The sequence below is a fragment of the Protopterus annectens genome, chromosome 15.part0 (genome assembly GCF_019279795.1).
Source record: "Protopterus annectens isolate FY-2018-M chromosome 15.part0, PAN1.0, whole genome shotgun sequence".
Classification (NCBI taxonomy): Eukaryota; Metazoa; Chordata; order Ceratodontiformes; family Protopteridae; genus Protopterus; species Protopterus annectens.
The window spans coordinates 74360775-74380629 of record NC_056749.1 but is presented as its reverse complement, the minus strand read 5'-3'; the positions used below and the strand labels follow the sequence as shown (position 1 = coordinate 74380629).

Here is a 19855-nt window from a genome sequence, read left to right as displayed (position 1 = left end):
GTTCTGGTTATTGCTGTATGTACTTGTTGCTGTGTATATTGCATGCCCCATTCATCTTGTTGTTATATTTATAGCATGGCCCTGTTCTGGTTATTGCTGTATGTACTTGTTGCTGTGTATATTGCATGCCCCATTCATCTTGTTGTTATATTTATAGCATGACCCTGTTCTGCTTATTGCTGTATGTACTTGTTGCTGTGTATATTGCATGCTCCATTCATATTGTTGTTATATTTATAGCATGACCCTGTTCTGGTTATTGCTGTATGTACTTGTTGCTGTGTATATTGCATGCCCCATTCATCTTGTTGTTATATTTATAGCATGACCCTGTTCTGCTTATTGCTGTATGTACTTGTTGCTGTGTATATTGCATGCTCCATTCATATTGTTGTTATATTTATAGCATGACCCTGTTCTGGTTATTGCTGTATGTACTTGTTGCTGTGTATATTGCATGCTCCATTCATCTTGTTGTTATATTTATAGCATGGCCCTGTTCTGGTTATTGCTGTATGTACTTGTTGCTGTGTATATTGCATGCTCCATTCATCTTGTTGTTATATTTATAGCATGGCCCTGTTCTGGTTATTGCTGTATGTACTTGTTGCTGTGTATATTGCATGCCCCATTCATCTTGTTGTTATATTTATAGCATGGCCCTCTTCTCATTGCTGCTGTTGTTACCACCTCTTATGCCGTAAGTGACATTTGCACTGCTTATGCTTCCTGCCGACCTTCACCTGTGTCCCAACAACCCAGGCTTTCTCCTTCACCTGAGTGATGAAGAGCAAAGGCATTTACAAACTCACTGCTGGCTTAAATAAAAGTGATATATAATATAATTCTTAGAGTTAGCTCAGAGAATTAAGGCTGTGAGCTGTTAATAAGCTGTTTCGTGTAACCAGATGTGTGTGGTTTGATTTATCCTACCTCCATTTGCCTGCTGTCCCTGAGTTGCCCCTGAAAATGGACTTTTGTATCCACTGTATTCTTTATCATCACAACGTACCTTGCTTTTCATTGACCTTGCTGTTGGTTTGTCTGCATTGTAGTTGCTTTAAAAGTGTATGTTTGTAGCTAAAATTAACAAAAATAAAAATAAATCAGCATTTGCTTTCTTTAGATATTCAGTATGATAACACGTTCATTTAAAATCTCCAGTTATTACTTTGTACCCTGCCTTTGTGTCTTGCTTTAACTTAACTTCACGTCGTAATGTACTGATTAGTTTAGATGTGGTTGTTGAAGCATTTTTCCCCACTTTGCCAAGTCTGTCGTAAAAGTAATGGCATTTACAATGTGTTTTTTTTTTTGTAGCCCAAGCCATATTTTTTACACACACACACACACACACACACACACACACACACACACACACACACACACACACACACACATTGTGCTTTAAATTGCCATTATTGAAATATCCTGCACTGTTTAATAGATAATATTCCACTGCCAACTAGTGAATCATAAAATACAGTTAGGTTCTTAAGCACAAGCCCATAAATGGATGTGAACATTATCTGGGGACAGTGTAAGATATGTGCTGGGATTACACAGATGGATATCAGGATATACAAAAATCAAAAAGCAAAATGTGAAGCTGTAGCTAGGGTGGGATGAAGGGCGCTGTAGAAAACGTGTTTATTGGTTTCTACAAGTTAGTGGTGCAGTCCCTGGGTGGGAACTGTCCAAGTTTTAGTGGTGACAATGGGATTCTATCAATACAATATGTCAAGGGATGATTTACAGCAAAATAAAAAGGCAAATGAAGTTGTTTGATAGATCTGTTTCTATTTTTTTAGATCAGAGATCAAGGCAGCACCCTCAGTAGAGGTCAGCGACACAGAATCAGCTTAGCTCGTACGTTGTACAGTGACCAAGATATAATTTTGCTGGATGATCCGCTCAGTGCTGTTGATGTTCACGTAGGAGCGCATTTGTTTAACAATGCCATCAAAAAGTGCCTGAGAGGAAAGACTGTTCTGTTGGTAACAAACCAACTACAGGTAGTCAATGATTAAGGATTGCTTTAAACCTATTTTGTTTTTGGCTTTACAAACATAATACAGTATTGTACAACATTGTAGGTAAAAGTTGCACGAGTAAGTTAATCTTTAATCAGAAAATGAATCAATATTTTATTTGTAAAAATTTACTGTTATATAATAAGAAAAAATTGATATAATTGGAAAACAGACCTCTCCACCTCTTAGCTGAAGAAATCTGGACAAATCCAATAATAGTGGGGGAACAAAGGATCAAAAATAGGGGCAAACATTAAGTATTGCTATTATAAACCTAGAAAGCTGATTGAAAAAAAGGTTCTGCATTAGCACGCATTTTCTGAAGGATATGAATTGTGAAACTCAAATATCTGTCATTCATTAGTGACTTCCATCTTCAGTGATTTGCCAGGAAGCAACAAATATTATGAAGAACAAAACAAAAATATGACAAAAATGAGGACATTCTGTGAAAATCTAGACATTTGAGAGTTATGGTGGAAAATGTAACAAAATGTACAAAATAAGACATGTATACGGATCCTGCATAGATACACCTAGCCTGCAAATAGAAGAGTTAGGCAGTATACAACCAAAACCATTTCACCATACAACTTAAGAAAAGAAAATATTCTTTTTAGAGCCAAAACTGTTTTATTGTCATGCTTTCATCTCAAAAGACTCCTTCAGAAGACAATTACAATCATTTACACACCTGTTTATATATAACGTATGAACTAGTTAAACACATTTCATGTTAAAACCCAAGTTATCTTAAAACAACAAATACATCAACAACAAATTCATTAGTAAAATCCTTACACATCATTAATTAAACCTTATAAAGCCTATACTAAAACTTTGTACTTCCCTATTTTTTATTTACTTTCAATCTCATTTCTTTTAAAAAACATTTAATGTTTATTGCTTTGTTTAATCCTGGAAATTTATGGGCATTAATTCTAATCTGCCATCCTGTTTCAGTACCTTCTAACTTAAGTTTATAACACCCACCCCTCATATCTGTAGGAACTTGTTCTATAACAGAAAACAATAATTTCTTATACTTCTTACATATTTGGGTATCTTTATATAAAGCATTATTATTATCTTTAGTTTTTATACTATAAAGATGTTCTTTTATGTTTTTCCAGACCATGGGTTATCATTTGTAAGTAAAAAGCTGAGCACCCCAACCACTTTCCAGTTTAAACTGCTCCTACACTTTTACAAGTGTACCTTCCAGCAATATTAATCACGTAATATAAATGGTCAAATGTCGTGTAGGGACTGACATAAATAGATTTACAGACTTTGCTCATGCCATGCCACATATGTACATCCCTTTATCTTTCATAGTATGTACAGTCTTTATTTCTGTATTTTCCTTATGGAGTTTACTCTTAAACTTTGATATTTTTATGTGTAAATCCAAGTTCATTCCCTACTATTTGAAATAATTCTATGTTTCCTTCTAGAATTTTCCATTTCCTTCTGATGATTCCTTTGATGGCCTAACCATCTACTGACATATCTAAATTAAAGGTGGGGTCATAATAAAACTCAGAGTTAGAAATTCATTGATTATTAATTTTCACATAATAGCCTTTTCATATAAAATCGGTTTGAACAAAGTGTTTCTTTTGTTAATTACTTCTCCTACTTTACATAAATATTTTTCTCATAGCCTTTTTGTAAAAATAAAGAAATTATATTCAGTACCTTTTTTTTGTAATTTCCATCTGAAGTGGTCATCCTAGATGCCCTAATAAGATTTTACTTCATGAATCTAGTATGACCACTCCTAAAATGCAAGTAGCTATTTGAAAATGTCTTTTTCCTTTGGATTTTGCTTTCTGATCTTTTCTGTAATAGATTCCACGCAATATGTACATCTAAAAACTCAACAGTTGTACCTACATCTCCTATTCTAAATTTCAAATAATCAGAAATTTCATTAAGTTCTTTTACAGATTTTTCACATTCTAGTTTAGGCATCTTCACAATAAAAAAGCAGGTCATCCACAAAATGTTTAAAATATATAATCTTTTCATACCGGACACATTTTGTAAGTACATTCATTTCCTACCACCCAAGCACTAGGTTAGCATATGCTGGGGCCACAGCTGACCCCATAGCCCTGCCTTTAACCTGTTGATACTATTTTTTATCAAAAAGAGAAAAGTTAATTTTTAACATAACCTTGATTAATGAATAATATAAAAAATATGATAATTGGTAAAATAAGTATTTTATGTAAAAATAACTTCAAACACTCCACACCTTTATCTTCAAACACTCCACACCTTTATCTTCTGGAATACAAGTAAAAAGAGAACCAATGTCAACAGTCATCATTAAAATATTTTCATTTTCTTCTTTGTACTCAAACTTATCATATAATTATTTTAGCTTTGTTAAAAAATCCCAATAATCCCACAAAAAGTAGATATTTTTTGAACCAAGAGATTTAAAATCACATCTAGAAATAGAGCCATACCTTCACATATATTGTGGGGGGAAGGAAACAACCTGTCTAAATGGTGGCTTAGTATGGTATTTATGAATTTTAGTTATTCCGAATAAAACACCTATTTTAGGATGTTCAATTTTCAAAAATTCATACATTTCATAATCAATGTTACCAATCATCAACCTTTCATATAAAATAGAATAAACCTGTTTATATCTTCCTTAAGTAAAACTTAAATGAACTTCCTGATATTCATTACTGTCAGTTAACATTTCTTACATACTGTCTGTATACATACTGTTATCCATTATAACCAATTTGCCACCCTTATCGGCCTTCATAAACCATAAATTGTTTTTTGTTTCTAATTCTTTTATGGCTTTCCTTTCTTCAGGGGACAAATTAAAAAATACATTCTAACTTTTGTTAGAAAACAAATTCCTAATTTCCTTTTTACAATATTGCTCAAACACTTTTATAGTGCCATTTAATACTGGGTTAAATGTCAAAGGTTTCCTTAAAAATTCATTCTTTGCTACATTTTTTAATAAATATCTTCAATTAAGTTTATGAGTAAAAAATTTAAATTCTAAAATTGTTTTGGTAACATCTGCTCGATGACTGGAGACAAAACTTCACCCCAACTACAGCACACGGTAATGAACAGGGATCAGTATAAATGTACACAGATTAATAATTTTAAAGTCTTCACTCACTGGTATTAAGCACTTTAAAAAGTCATTGGAGCTCCATGGTTTTGTGTCTTCCAATTTGCCGACTGACTTCTTTCTCTCTCTCTCTCTCTCTCTCTCTTTTGAAGTTTTTTTGAAGTTATTTACTGTAGTTATCAGCATATGGAGCATATTATCCTGACTCTCTGGTAATGGATGTAAAGTCAAGTCTAACAGTTCTCCTCCACCTGTAGCTATCACACAGCCAAGATAATGAACCAAAATGAAAAAACAAAACTGAATGACAAGTAGTAACCAAACTAAAATACAGCCAAAACCACTTCACCATACTACAGCTTAAGAAAAGAATATAGTCTTTTTAGCACCAAAACTATTTTATTATCATGCTTTTGTCTCGAAAGACTTCTTCAGAAAACAGTTACAATCATTTACACACCTGTTTACATATAATATATCAACCGATTAAAACAACAAATACATCAACAACAAATTCATTAGTAAAATCATTATACAGCCTTAATTAAACTGTATAAAGCCTATACTGCAACCTTATACTTCCCTGTTTTTTTACTTTCAATCTTCTTTCTTTTAAAAAGCATTTAATGTTTATTGCTTCATTTAATTCTGGAAATTTAGGCAATATAGTTGTAGCACTTGTCAAATATGCATTTTTCTAAATAACGATTATTGGCATTATGTGTATATGTATTTTTTAGTATAGTTAATTTTTATGTAGTACATGGAGCACCGTGATTAGAGTCTGAATTCAGAAGAAGAGAGACTTGAGCATCCTTTTGACATCAGAAAGGTGCTTAACAAGCTTTTTTTTAAACACTTCTCAGCATTGTTAACCTCTAGTCTTGTGCTAGAGTAGACAGTGCCAACCAACAAAGAACATCAGCAAGAAGTTAGAACACCTTAGGTGTTGGACACGTCTGTGTCAGATGCTGAAAAAAGTGTCAAGAGTGAAGTGTTCAACAAGTTGAAAAGCCAAGTTTTCCTCAGAGGAACACTCGACAACTTCTTGCTGTCTGTGAGACAGCACTAAGTGTGATTTCAAAGTGGCAAAACCCTTCCACTACTACACTTTTTCCCAGTAAGAGGGAGTATATAGAACAGGGAAAGCTTCATGGACTGCAAAAAATTATGATTCTTATGTGTGGAAACTGCAACAGTTTTCCCCCTGCACAAAGGGGGGCCATTAACTGATCCAGTGAATTATTGGCCCATAGGCCTGACTAGCCTAGTATTCAAAGCTATGGAGAGAATAATTATGTTCTTGGTCTTGGAGAGCTCTTTGAGTACCTGTTCTCTAGTGATAGTTCTGGGGGTTATGGATGTGAGTTTTTCCTGGTGAGAAAAGGGAGCCAAAATTGGAACTAAATTTGTCGGCCAGGAGGTTTGCTGTATCTTCTGGATGCATATAGGTGGTACCATTAATTCGGTACACTGTTGTGTACTGCCTCTGAGTTTATGGACATAGCTGAAGAAAGCTTTGTGATTGTCCTTGGACTGGGAGGGTAATTTTAACTCAGATCTGGCTTTGGTGAAAAAATGGCTTTGATGGACATGACTAGCCCCCCTGAGTTGCTTGTTTAGGTTGATGGGAGATTTTTTTTCACCGTGATGGGCATTGCAGCTACTAATTTCTGACATGGATTTCTTCCTATTGTTTTTCGAGTTGATGCTGTGCTTAATTCAGATAGTACAGCTGTCTCCATGCAGCCGTTAATGTGATTATACAGTTTCTGTGAATGAGTCCATATGACATCATCAACAAATCTTCAAAAGAAAGAAAATTTAAAAATATACATATCTTCCTATTTTGGGAATGGAAAAATATGTATATTTTAATAGTACTTCCACTTATGTATCAAAAAATGTCTTTCTTTCGAAGATTTGTTGATGATGTCTTTTTTGTATGGGTGGGTAATGAGGCAGAGTTACTTGAATTTGTTGAATTCTTGAACACCACTACTGACTTTCTTAGATTTAAACTAACCTATTCGATGTCTAAAATTAATTTTTTAAATGTTGAATTTTTTATTAATAATTTGGGATTAAATACTACTGTATACAGAAACCCAATGCATAAAAATAAATATCTTGATAGAAATAGCATGCACGCCCAATTTGTTTTTAAGGGTATTGTGAAGGGCAGTTTAATAGAATCAGTAGGTTAAATACTAATGATGACACTTGCCTCACCCAAAATGCAAGAAGTAATGGAAGAATTTAAGAACAGGGGCTATAATAAAGCCCTTTTGAAAAGAACTTGTGAGGATGTCCTTAATGAAAGAAACAATGAGGCATGACCATATTTTTCTACCGATCATTACCACCATATAAGTCATATAAATAATATGTTGTGTTATATTACAAGATATAGTAGATGTAACAGAGAGGTAGAAAATGTTATACGTAATAATTGGTGTATTTTACTACCCCTCCCAGAATTAACAAAATGTATAGGTAACTTTCCCAGATTTTCCTATAAACATTGTTCAAGTCTTAAGAAACGTCTTTGTTATAAAGATTTTTCTCAAAGTAAAAGAATTACATCTACTAAGCAAGGTACAGCTCCATGTCATAACTGTTCGGTATCTGCGATTATTAATAAAGAAACGTGTTTCATGCATCTTTTTACAAATAAGAAACATATTTGTAGTCGCTATGCAAATTGTAATACTAACAATATTGTTTATTTAGCTACATGTCAAACATGCTCTAGTTTTTATGTCGGAAAGTCAACTAGGAAGCTAAGAGAAAGGATTGTGGAACATAGGTCTGAAATTCGAAGGGGTGTTATAAGTAATGCCCTCGCCCCGCATTTAAAAGACAATGGTGAAAATCATAACTTCACCTTTAGGCTTTTGGATATGATTACAATGGACATTAGGGTTGGTGCTTAATAAATTAGAATTAAAAGAATATGAATGGATAGTATGCTTAAATGTTGACCACCCACCAGGAACTAATAGAATGATTTCTATCAAACCTGTTTTAAAATTTAAACAGATGTGTTTCAGATAATTTTAAGGCTTAACAAGTTTTAATGTTTTATTGGCTGTGTGTGATGTCATGTGATTGACTAATTTTATATTTAAATGAGATTTTAATTTGGAATGTTTGCACTGATGGAGGATTATATCCAAAAGCTCTACTATTGTAATTAAAGTGTTTGATGTTGCAAATTCACATTTGTTTCTTTTGTTATTGGGTATTTTACATATTTCTGCTTCACCACATCCCACTGTTGCTCTTGTGATCATCATCATCATCTTCTTTCGGCTGTTCCCGTTAGGGGTCGCCACAGCGGATCACCGGTTTCCATTTCTTCCTGTCCTCTGCATCTTGCTGTGTCACACCAACCATCTGCATGTCCTCTCTTACCTCATCCATAAACCTTATCTTAGGCCTTCTTCTTTTCCTGTTACCTGGTAGCTTCATCCTTAGCATTTATTTTCCAGTATACTCAGCATCCCTCCTCAGCACATGTCCAAACCAACATAATCTTGCCTCTCCGGCTTTGTCTCCAAACCTTCCAACCTGGGCTGACCCTCTAATATACTTATTCCTAATCCTGTCCAACCTCGTCACACCCAGTGAAAATCTTAACATCTTTAACTCTGCCACATCCAGCTCAAACTCCTGCCTTTTTGTCAATGCCACTGTCTCCAACCCATATAACATAGCTGGTCTCACTACCCTCATGTAGACCTTCCCTTTGACTCTTACAGGTACTCGTCTGTCACAAATCACTCCTGACACTCTTTTCCACCTACTCCATCCTGCCTGTACTCTCTTCTTCACCTCTCTTCCACACTCACCGTTACTCTGAACTATTGACCCCAAGTATTTAAACTCATCCACCTTCGCCACCTCTACTCATTGCATCCTCACCATTCATCTATCCTCCCTCTCATTCACACACATATATTCTGTCTTAGTCCTGCTGACCTTCATTCCACTTCTCTCTAGAGCATCTCTCCATCTCTCCAAGGTCTCCTCCACCTGTTCCCTACTCTCACTGCAGATCACAATGTCATCTGCAAACATCGTAGTCCACGGGGACTCCTGTCTGATCTCGTCTGTCAACCTGTCCATCACCATTGCAAATAAGAAAGGGCTCAGAGCTGATCCTTGATGTAACCCCACCTCCACCTTAAACACATCTGTCACTTCCACCGCAGACCTCACCGCTGTCACACTACCCTCGTACATATCCTGTACCACTCTTACATACTTCTCTGACACTCCTGACTTCATCATGCAATACCACAACTCCTGTCTAGGCACCCTGTCATATGCTTTCTCTAAGTCAACAAAAACACAATACAACTCCTTCTGACATTCTCTGTACTTCTCCATCAACACTCTCAGAGTAAACATCACATCTGTAGTGCTCTTTCCCAGCATGAAACCATACTGCTGATCACTAATCATCACATCCCTTCTTAACCTAGCTTTCACTAGTCTTTCCCATAACTTCATGCTGTGACTGATCAATTTAATCCCTCTGTAGTTACTACAGCTCTGCACATCACCCTTATTCTTAAAAATCTTTACCAAAACACTTTTTTTCCATTCCTCAGGCATCCTCTCACTTTCTAAGATTTCATTAGACAAGCTGTTTAAAAACTCCACTGCCATTGCTCTTGTGATAATGATTCCATATAGGCAGCAGTAGTTTCAGGGTTTGGGGGGGTTGAAATGTTGCCATTGTGTCAGCTGTACAAAAGTATGCCCTAGAATAATTTCTAAAAGTTCAGGCTGATATCTCTGGTTTTACATTTACTTCAAAGGAGACAGCTTTGTGGCCTGACCTCACCAGTAAGGACATTAGGAAGGGTGCACCATTCCCCCATGTTTAATAGATAGATTAGTACTAGGCTAACTGCCCTTGTGAGCCATTTTAAGCCTAACCAATTATCCCCCTGTGAGATTCAAACCCTGTACCCTGTGTTTGTAAGGCAAACACCTTAACCATTAGTGACAACCATGTCAAAGGTGTTTGTACCTCTAGTGGGCATTCAGACTGTTTCAAGGTATTTGCATTTAAAAAGTCCAGGAATCTCCAGGCCTGCATATTAGGGGTTGTGTTATGATTCCCATTTTATACTGGGGAGGTTAAAGGTACCTGTGAATATGGTTTTAGGTTGAATGGGGCATGACTTCAATGCATTTAAGTATCTGTTATGAATTTCCTGGGTCATAGAGGGGGACATATGGATTGCAGGGATATGGCACGGGACTTTGTCTAATGTAATTTGGACATAGGGAAGCTTGAGTCTCATACTTATAGACCAGCCTTGAGTTGTATTTCTTTTTAATGTAAATAGATACATCTGCACCTTATGCTGCTTCATGTGTAGTTGATGGTCTGAATGTATGGAAGGCACTGAATCTTTGCACTGCTGGAATACATTTGTTGGATTTATACTGTATCTCAGTAACAGCACAGATGTCTTTATTCTGCAGAGTGTGTAGAGCTTGTAGGGGTGGAATTTCTTGTTTCAGCTCACAGCATTGAGTAGCAGCACCTCTAGGTGTCTTTGGCTTTTATTTGTTATGTCGGTAGGTTTGTCCATTTGACATTGCCTAAAAATGTTCTAAGGGGCAGATAAAGTTTTAGCCAATATTTGGAAGTATAGGGGAGAGAGCTGCAGACTATCCTTTGCAAAGCAACATGGTTTGGTAACCATGTCCTCCCTTGCTGACAAATGAAATTGCCTGGAGAGACACCATAAACAAAGCAAATTGTTGAAGTTAATCATGTTTTGTTCATACTGTGACATCATCCTGCATGAAGGTAGAATGCTGCTCAGTGCAAGACACATACCTACCTGAGACACATACTCAGAGAGATCAAAAATGTCTCTCTCCCAATACTTCTCAGGTTATTAACACCCACATGGACTATGATAGAATCATACTGGTACCTGTGGTGAGTGCATGCATAACTTGGTAGATCCTGGCTCCATATAAGCAAGTAGCCATTATCCTCTTCTGGTCTGGTGAGCAGGGAGTCTGTGTGTCATACAGTGGAATCCCCTATGACCCTATGACAAGAATCCTGGGTAATGTATTGGCTTCCCTTATGGCCTTTGCTTTTGGGGCTCCCCTGGGTGTAGGCATATGCGTGGTATTCGATCTTACTTTTAGTGAGTGTTTTAGGGATCACTGACAATGCCATTTATAGGCTTAGGCGATCTTTGTCATTCAGGTTGGGGAAGATTACTTTTAGTGCTTCAGCATAGATTGGTGTGTGTGTGTGTGTGTGTGTGTGTGTGTGTGTGTGTGTGTGTGTGTGTGTGTGTGTGTGTGTGTGTGTGTGTGTGTGGTGTTCTTGACAGCCTTATTTGTATGCAATATTTTTGTGTCCATTCAAATTACGTATGTGCATCTCTCGCATACTGTGCTTGTGTCTTTAAGGAGTAAACGGTTACCTGTGAACATGAGACAATTGCTATATTGCTTCAGGATGCTTCTATCTACCAAGCTGGCTATGGAGATATTTGGAAACTGCATACCTATGTTGTCAGGACCTGTTTTGGGTAAGCTGCTATATAGGTTCATAGGTAGGTACTAGGCTATCGGCCCTAGGGCCCATACAAGCCTAGCCAAAAAATGTACCCTGGCTTTCGCCACCCAAGAAAATTATTTTCCTGTGCCCCTGTTGAGCAGAGCCACAGAAGTGATCCCCGGGGTGAATTTCCCATTTCCCATCCAATCATCAAGATTTTTCTTGAAGAGTGCTAATGGTGAGCTCTGTTTGACATAGATAGGTAGTCTGTTCCAGAGTATGGGAAGTCTCTGGGATAGGAATCTATCCCTCTAGCATGTTCTGTTTGTTCTGGTGACAAGGTTTAGGTCTCTAGAGCATGTAGCTCAGAGGGATTGGGATTTCTTTAAGTGGAGCATGTCCAACAGCTCTGGGTTTGACATAGCTTTGTATGTTAGGCAGAGATCGCCCCTGAGTAGGCAATATGCGATGGAGTAAAGCTGTAGTTTTTTGACACGGTCTGCATAGGGCATCTGTTTGAGGCCAGTAATCCTCTTTGTGAGGTATTTCTGTGGTCTTTCCAGTTGTTGTAGATGTCTTGTGAGGTACATACCAAAAGGAGCGTTGTACTCTATAATGGGTCTAATGAGTGATGAGTAGAGGGGAACAATGACCTCTTTTTTTCTGGATGAGAATCCTTTTGTGATGAGATGAGCCACATAGAAGGATTTTCTGACCACTGTGACAATGTGATTATCAAAGGAGAGACTACTGTCCACCTGTGTCCCAAGGTCTCTTATCACATTTTCGGCATTAAGTAGACTACCAGCTATGTGGTAGTTCATGGGTACAGAGTTTTTACCAAAGGGGATGACAGTACACTTTTTGGCATTGAGCTTCAGGCCATGGCTTTGACACCAGGTATCTGTCTCAGTGAGGCCCTTTTGTAGTTTGTCCACATCGTTAGGAGTTTCGATTATGGCTCCTAGTTTGCAGACATCTGCAAACTTTGTTACTCAAAGATCTTCTGTGTTGGCCCGCACTTCAGAGAAGTAGATACCAAACAGGAGAGGACCCAGGACTGAACCCTGTGGTACTCCACTTGTCACTGGTCTGATGTCGGATTTGGAATCCACTACTTTCACAGTGTGGGTTCTGTCCATGAGCCAGTTGGTAACCCATCTTGTGACATAGGGATTTATACCTAGTTTAGTGAGCTTATCTATAATTCCAGAGTGGGGATGGTGTTGAAAGCCTTGGAGAGATCTAGATAAGCTGTGTGAACCATTTTACCCTCATCTATGGCTTTGATGACTGTTTCAAAGAAGTCAATCAGATTTAGGAGACATGATCTGCCTTTTACAAATCCAAACTGGGTAGGGTCCAGAGTTTGGAGATTACCAATGTCTTTGTTTATGAGTTCCACGATGATACATTCGTCAGGCTAATGGGGCAGTAGTTCCGGGGGTCCGTCGTGGCTCCACCTTTGTGGAGTGGGATCACCGTCACAGTGTGCCATTCAGTGGGTACAAAGCCTGAGGTGAGGCTATGATTGAACATGGTACTTAGGTAGGGTGCCAGTTCATTCTGTAGTTTGTGTGGAACGCAGCCTGGGATATTGTCATGTCCCATGGATGCTGTGGTCTTGGCTTTGGACAGTGTGTTTTTTACCTGTGCAGCCATGATTATAGGAACTTTGCATTCTTCCGGTATAGAGATGGGCCCTCTAGGGGGTGAGAGGGGGTTAAAGTTAGCACTGAACCTATCTGCTAGGATGTTGGCAATATCAGTTAGTTCTGTATATTTAGTGCCATTGTGCTGTAACTCAGAGCAGATCTGAGTGTTCCCATTTAGATTCTTGACATAGCTATAGAATGCTTTATGGTAGTTTTTAGAGTCAGTGGCAATTTTGTTTTCGTAACTAGCTTTGGAGGATTTTATGAGGGATCTCAGCTTCTTACTGAGGTTGACCAAGGAGTTCCTCCAGTCATGGGATTTTACTCTTTTTTGCAACAGTTTCTTTCTTCTGTTGTAGAGTTTGTTTATGGCAGAGGACCACCAGATTGGCTTCCTTTTTTTGGAGGATAACATCTTGGTTCTATTAGGGATAGCATGATCCATGCACTTGTGTAAGTGCTTATAAAGTGCATTTGGGTAGGATTCGGCAGTCATACCTCTACTGTCCATCTGCATGGGTGTCACGAAGTTTGCCACTTCTGTCTTAAGAAGTGTGAAGTTGGCTTTGGAGAAGTTTTTTTACGATGGTTTCCCTAATTGGGGGTGGGATTTGGATGTCTAGGCTGATTAGCTTGTGGTCGGATCTGACCAACGAGGAATTGACCTCTGGTGTGGAACACTGGTTTCCCATGTTGGTAATGACCAAGTCTAGGATATTGCTGCCCCTGGTGGGGGTGTGAATAAGTTGATCCAAAGCGTTGGAATTTATGAATTCTAGAAAACGTTGAGCAAAAGAGTTGGTACATGAGTAGTTTTCCCAGTTAATGGTGGGGTAGTGGAAATCACCCATTATTAGGGTGTTGGGTTGTACCCTAATACTTTCCAGTGTATCAAGAAATGAGGAGTGTGAATCCTGGGGCATGGTGGGGGGTCTGTAGCAAGCTACAATTTGGATTGCAATCTTGCCCAGAGTTAGTTGCACTTGGATAATCTCGGATGCATTATGCTGTGCAACTAGCCTGGAGGTGTGGATATCCTTAATGAATATGGACATGCCTCTGCCTTTAGTGCTTCATTCTGGGTTAGGTGGCTGACAGGTGTGGTATGAATTGTAGCCTTGTAATGCAGGCGTGCTCTCTGGAGCTTTGAACCAGGTCTCTGTCACTGCACAGATGTCAATGTTCTCCATTTTAAGGAGTGCCTCGAGTGAGTGCATTTTGAGGTTTAGACTTCTAGCATTGAGTAGCATTACCTTCAGATTTTGCTTGCTTGTACCTGTTACGGTAGTGAATTTGTCATTTGAACCTTGCCTAAAAAAGGCACTATAGGGGTGGCAAGAGCCTTAGCCGGTATCCGGAATCCTAAAGGCGACAGGTGCAGGCCATCTCTGGCAAAGCATCGTGGTCTGTCGACCATGTCGTCCCAGGCAGACAAATACTGGATCCCCTTAGAATGACACCAGAAGCTTAGCCAATTGTTGAAGTCAATCATTTTGTCCTTGTACTGTGGTATCATTCTGCATGATGGCAGGATGCTACTCAGGGTTAGGATCATACCTGCCTGGGATACAAGATCGGAGAGCTGCTCCATGTCTCTTTTCATGTAGTCCAGGGAGGTACGTCTCAGGTCATTCACACCAACATAGACAATGACAGTGTCATATTTGTACTTATTGTGGAGTGACCTGAGTGCATGCATTATGTGGTGGATCCTGGCACCTGACAGGCAGCTGACAGTAACTTTCTCCTTGTTTAGTCTAGTGAGTGGAACGTCAGTGTGCCTGACTATAGAGTCACCTATGACTAGAGTGTTGGGTACGTTGTTATGCCTTATGGGCTGTGGTTGAGTGGCACACTGAGTTTGTGGGCTATGTGTCATTTGGGTTGTGTTGGGGGGTGGAGTTTGCTTGCATTTATGCTTTGGATGTCCCTGATGCTTGGGCAGGTTTTTATTGAGAGCCTCTTTGAATGTAGGTGTGTGTTTTGTGTTTCTATGTGTGTGTTTTGGTGGTGTAGGTTTTGAGGGACTATGTGATGAGTGTGATGTGGTGCAAGTGTTTACCTTCTCCTCTTGACTGTCTAGTCCAGTCTTGGGTGAAGAGAGCTTTGCTTCCAGTTTGGCTATATAAGTGCATCTCTCACAGGTTGTAGTGTTGGGTGGTAGGAGGAGAGGGTTGTCTGTGTACATGAGGCAATTGCTGCATTGCCCCAAGATGCCCAGATTCATCAGGTAGACAGGAGAAATCACTGGGAGCTGACCCTTAGACATGCCTGGATAAGTGCTTATTTATTAAGTACTAAAAAACTGCTTTCCACTAGACAAGTGAGGAAAGTTGAGTGCTGTAGTAATTTGCAGCTTATGTAGTGCTTACAATGAGTTCTGAACAAGTGTTGAGTTCAAAGAAACAGATTTGAGTGCTGAAACTAGAAAACTGGCTAGTTATAAGAAACAAAACTAAGCTAGAAGGCTTCCCTCCAACCCAGAAGGGCTTGGGGGCTCAGAAGCCTACAAACAGTCTAGACCACTTAACAGGAAAGGCAGGAAACCAGCTTAATTTTTTTTTCTGTTTCCCAGATGCTCTCTTTGTACACAGCAGGAGTGCCTGAAATCAGAATATGATCTCACTGCACTCAGGTGAGTGAGAAAATGAGATGGACCCAGAAGGATTATCCAAACACAAATTTACAAGAGGGACGGGCAGTTGCAAGGCCACTAAGATTAACACCAAAACAAAAACAGAGTGGGTGGGTTGGACTAACTGAAGAGCAGAGTCAAAACTTCCAGTTCAGTTAATATTCATGCAACACAGTTAAATCAATTTAAATACTGTATTATTTGAAAAAAAGTGCAGATAAAGGTACTTAAATTCTCTTATACATCCAGTTGAATACAACTAGATCTTAACCGGCCAAAGCTGAGGATTTAAGCAGAAAATATTTCATAATGTACCACTTAAATAGGCACTGACAGGAAATCAAAGAATGTGGCTACCCCCACACCTGCAATTATTAACAGATTATAAAATTCAAGCAATCTCTAACTGAAGAACAGAGTCAAAACTTCCAGTTCAGTTAATATTCATGCAACACAGGTTGTGGACTGGGTTATACAGAGGTCTCCTTGCATAGTCTGTGGGATTAGCGGTACAGCAGGTTAGGTTGTGTTAAGATTTATAGTAGTGCTCTTTAGTGTGCAAACTAACTGCCCTAAACTTGTCTCCATGCAGCATATTTGTTTTAGCCACACTAAGTTGCAGCTTTCAGTTCTAAGGGTAGGTTTTTAGATGAAATGTACTTTCTGGGCGTGTGTGCCTGTACAAGGCACTGCTAACCTCTTGATGTAATAACACCAAGAAAGATTGCCTGCGAGTGTAATGCTACAACAAAACAACTTAAATAAACTACCTTGACAGGGCAATTGCAAGTGTTAGGGATCTTCAGGAAGATTTAAAGGCAAAATTAACAAATATAGCAAATAAATTGATTAGAGTCATCCAGTTAATGTACACCAGGGTTTTATAATGATAACTTGATTAAAGAAAGCTAACCACAAACCTGGATGACTACTGTATTCATTGTAGATCTAATCAGTCACGTTTGCCAAGGTTACCCATGATTAAAATGCAGTATAATAGTTTTGGTAAGAGTAGGGCTGTGCTAGGGAAAGGATACCCATTTTAGAGAAGGTTTCCATTACTACACACCTTGTGTGTTCTTTGAATGCTACGCTCTTGTCTAAGCATTTACAGCACTCACCTTATTGTATTAGGGCAGAATTTACAGTAATATTGGTGCTCGCTGTTTAAGCTGGCAGTAACTGTAGGTTCTTTCATACCGTTTAAATCACTTTTATTTCTTTTTCATTCAGAATGAGCTCCTTAATGCTAATCTAGGCCCTGACATCAAAGCAAACTGATCGCATGTTGCTTAACCATTCATTTTAGTGGCAGTACGCATAGTGGTAGCAGCATCAATGTACTAAATAGGCTGAAGTCTCTCAAAGTGTGCGGGTCATCCCATTGATGTAAATTAAAATTAGGAGTGGGCCCATGGGAACTCCTTCATAATGCTGGTGCAGTAGGATGGATACCTAGGGAACTATTACATCATGCAAGTAACCAGAGATGTATCCATGTGGAACTCCTGTATCACAGAGGCAACCAAGCATGGATACCATATAAATTCTTACAAAATTCTGGTAACCAATTATGGACTGTTGGGGAAACTCTTACATCATGCTGATAACCATAGGGAATCCCTGGATAATGCCTGCATCATATTAGCAACCAAGGATGCATTAATGGGGAGCTCCTGCTACAGCTTGTCATTGATCTTATAGGTGGCTTTCAAACCTTCTCAGAGAAGTAGTGTTACTACCCAGCTGTCAACTACTGGATCATAATGGTGTCATCCACAAGATCAAAAGCTTTAGAGAAATTTAGCATAATTGTTTTTGTATGTTGACCTTTATGTAAGTGGGTATCATTGTAATCAGCTAGTTTCGTAACAGCTGTATGGCTCTTATTTCCTGTTCTAAATCCATGTCTGCTTTAAGATAGCATAGCATGCTCTTGGAAGTAGCTTTAGAACTACCTATGCACTGCTTTTTTAAACACCTGTGCTAGGGTGGGAGGGGGCTAGAGGGTAATAATCAGTTTTCTGTATGTCACTATTTTTAATGTCATGAATTTTAATTAAGTTCATATGTTCATAGGTAATTATAAGCCTAGACAATTTATTTTATGGTGATTGAATTAACGTATTTGGATGGCACATCGGTGCAGCAGTAGCGTAATCGCCTCACAGTAAGAGGTTCTCTGGTTTGATTCTTGGCTTGAGTGCCTTCTGTCTGGAGCATTTCTCCCCAGGCTTCTGCTGAAAATTGGCTTCGTTCCAAGTTGGACTTTCCTGGTAAACAAATGTTAAATAAAATCCCATTTGGTATTATATTTCCCTTAACCATGCTATGGTCAATAATTACATATTATGCCTAATGAGAGTAACTGGAATCATACTGTCTTTCATCCTTCAATCTGAGGGGACGCTTGCCTGGGATAAATCGTTTAAGTGCTGCCTCTGTCCATTACTAGTACAGCGGGCAGTCCTGCGGTAAAACTTCTGTTTCCCATCCACAGATCCAAGTTGTGTTTGAATAGGGACAGGGATGAACCTTGTTTTACATGGGTGAGGAGTCTCTTCCAAAGCAGCAGTATCCTCTGCAAGATATACTTGTCCCTCCAAACTGTTCTGTTGATGTTGCAGAAGAGCTTTTGATCCCTAGACCAAATATTTCTGGTACCACTTGACTTGCTGATGTGCAGTAAATCCATCAGTATTGGGTCAGAGGATGCCTTGTATGCCAGACACAGGTCACCTCTTAGCAGTGTGTAGGATACCAAGTATGGTGACAAGGCTTTTAATCGGTCCATGTAGGACATGTTGTTTAAGCCTTGTATCCTTTTAGTAAGATATCTCTGTGGATATTCCATTTGTATGTGTCTGGACAGATACATGCCAAACTGAGCATTATATTCATTGACTGGGTGAATGATGGCTGTGTAAAGGGGACAATGGCACCCCTAGATTTAGACAGTCTCTTTGTTTATAAGCTGTGCAATGTAGAAGGACTTTCTTATGACAATGGACACATGTTGGTCGAAAGTTGTCACTTTCCACATATGTTCATAAATCCTGAACAACTAGGTCATCTGTTAGGGGTGTATTGTCAATGTGGTAGTTCGCCAGAGTAGATGACTTCCCAAAGGATACAATAATGCATTTTTAGCATTTAGTTTCAATCCTGATTTTGGTACCAGTTATTTATTTGGAAAAACCTTCCTGTATAGTAGCTAAGTCATTTGGGAATTGAATGACTGCTCCTAGCTTACAGTAATTCATTAAGTAATAATTAATTTACTGTTTTGCTGACTGAGATAACCATAGTGGTATCAAACCTTTTTTCAGCAGGGACCTGAGGAGAAAATCTCTCAATTGGATAATTTAAGCACAGTTTTAGAAACAGGATGATACATTGTAAGAAGATACATGCAGATTTTCATTTGAGTTGAGAGGGTGGCATAGTGGTTAAGGTGTTTACCTTACAAACACAAAGTATAGGGTTTGAGTCTCACGCAGCGTAATTGGCTAGACTTAAAATGGCTCACAAGGGCAGCTAGCTTAGTACTAATCTATGAACTTTATAGGAGCAGCATAAGATGACTTTGCATATGCAGTACATTTTTCTAAGAGCTAATACAGACATTGGAGAAATGTTCTTAGAACTAAAATATTACAAGAACTTGCCTATGTAAGTACTATTCATGCTTGTCTCATTATTCTAATACGTATTAGAATCACACTGTGTAAGTGGTACATTATGAAATCACATGGTTACTACATGATGCAGCTGTGGCAGGACATGTGAGACATTAGTTACACCAGTACATCACAGTAAGAGCACATCAAGGTGTATGTGGAAAGTGATGTAAATGACTTT

At 38.5% G+C, this 19855-nt stretch overlaps 1 protein-coding gene across 1 annotated transcript in view; it reads left to right on the top strand.

The window, feature by feature from the left end:
• Positions 1-19855, top strand: part of LOC122789789 (multidrug resistance-associated protein 5-like) — a 464322-nt gene that overhangs the window by 201560 nt on the left and 242907 nt on the right. The window contains exon 13 of the mRNA XM_044057231.1: positions 1812-2015. Within this exon, the coding sequence (XP_043913166.1) occupies positions 1812-2015 (204 nt within the window). The remainder of the gene's footprint in view (positions 1-1811; positions 2016-19855) is intronic.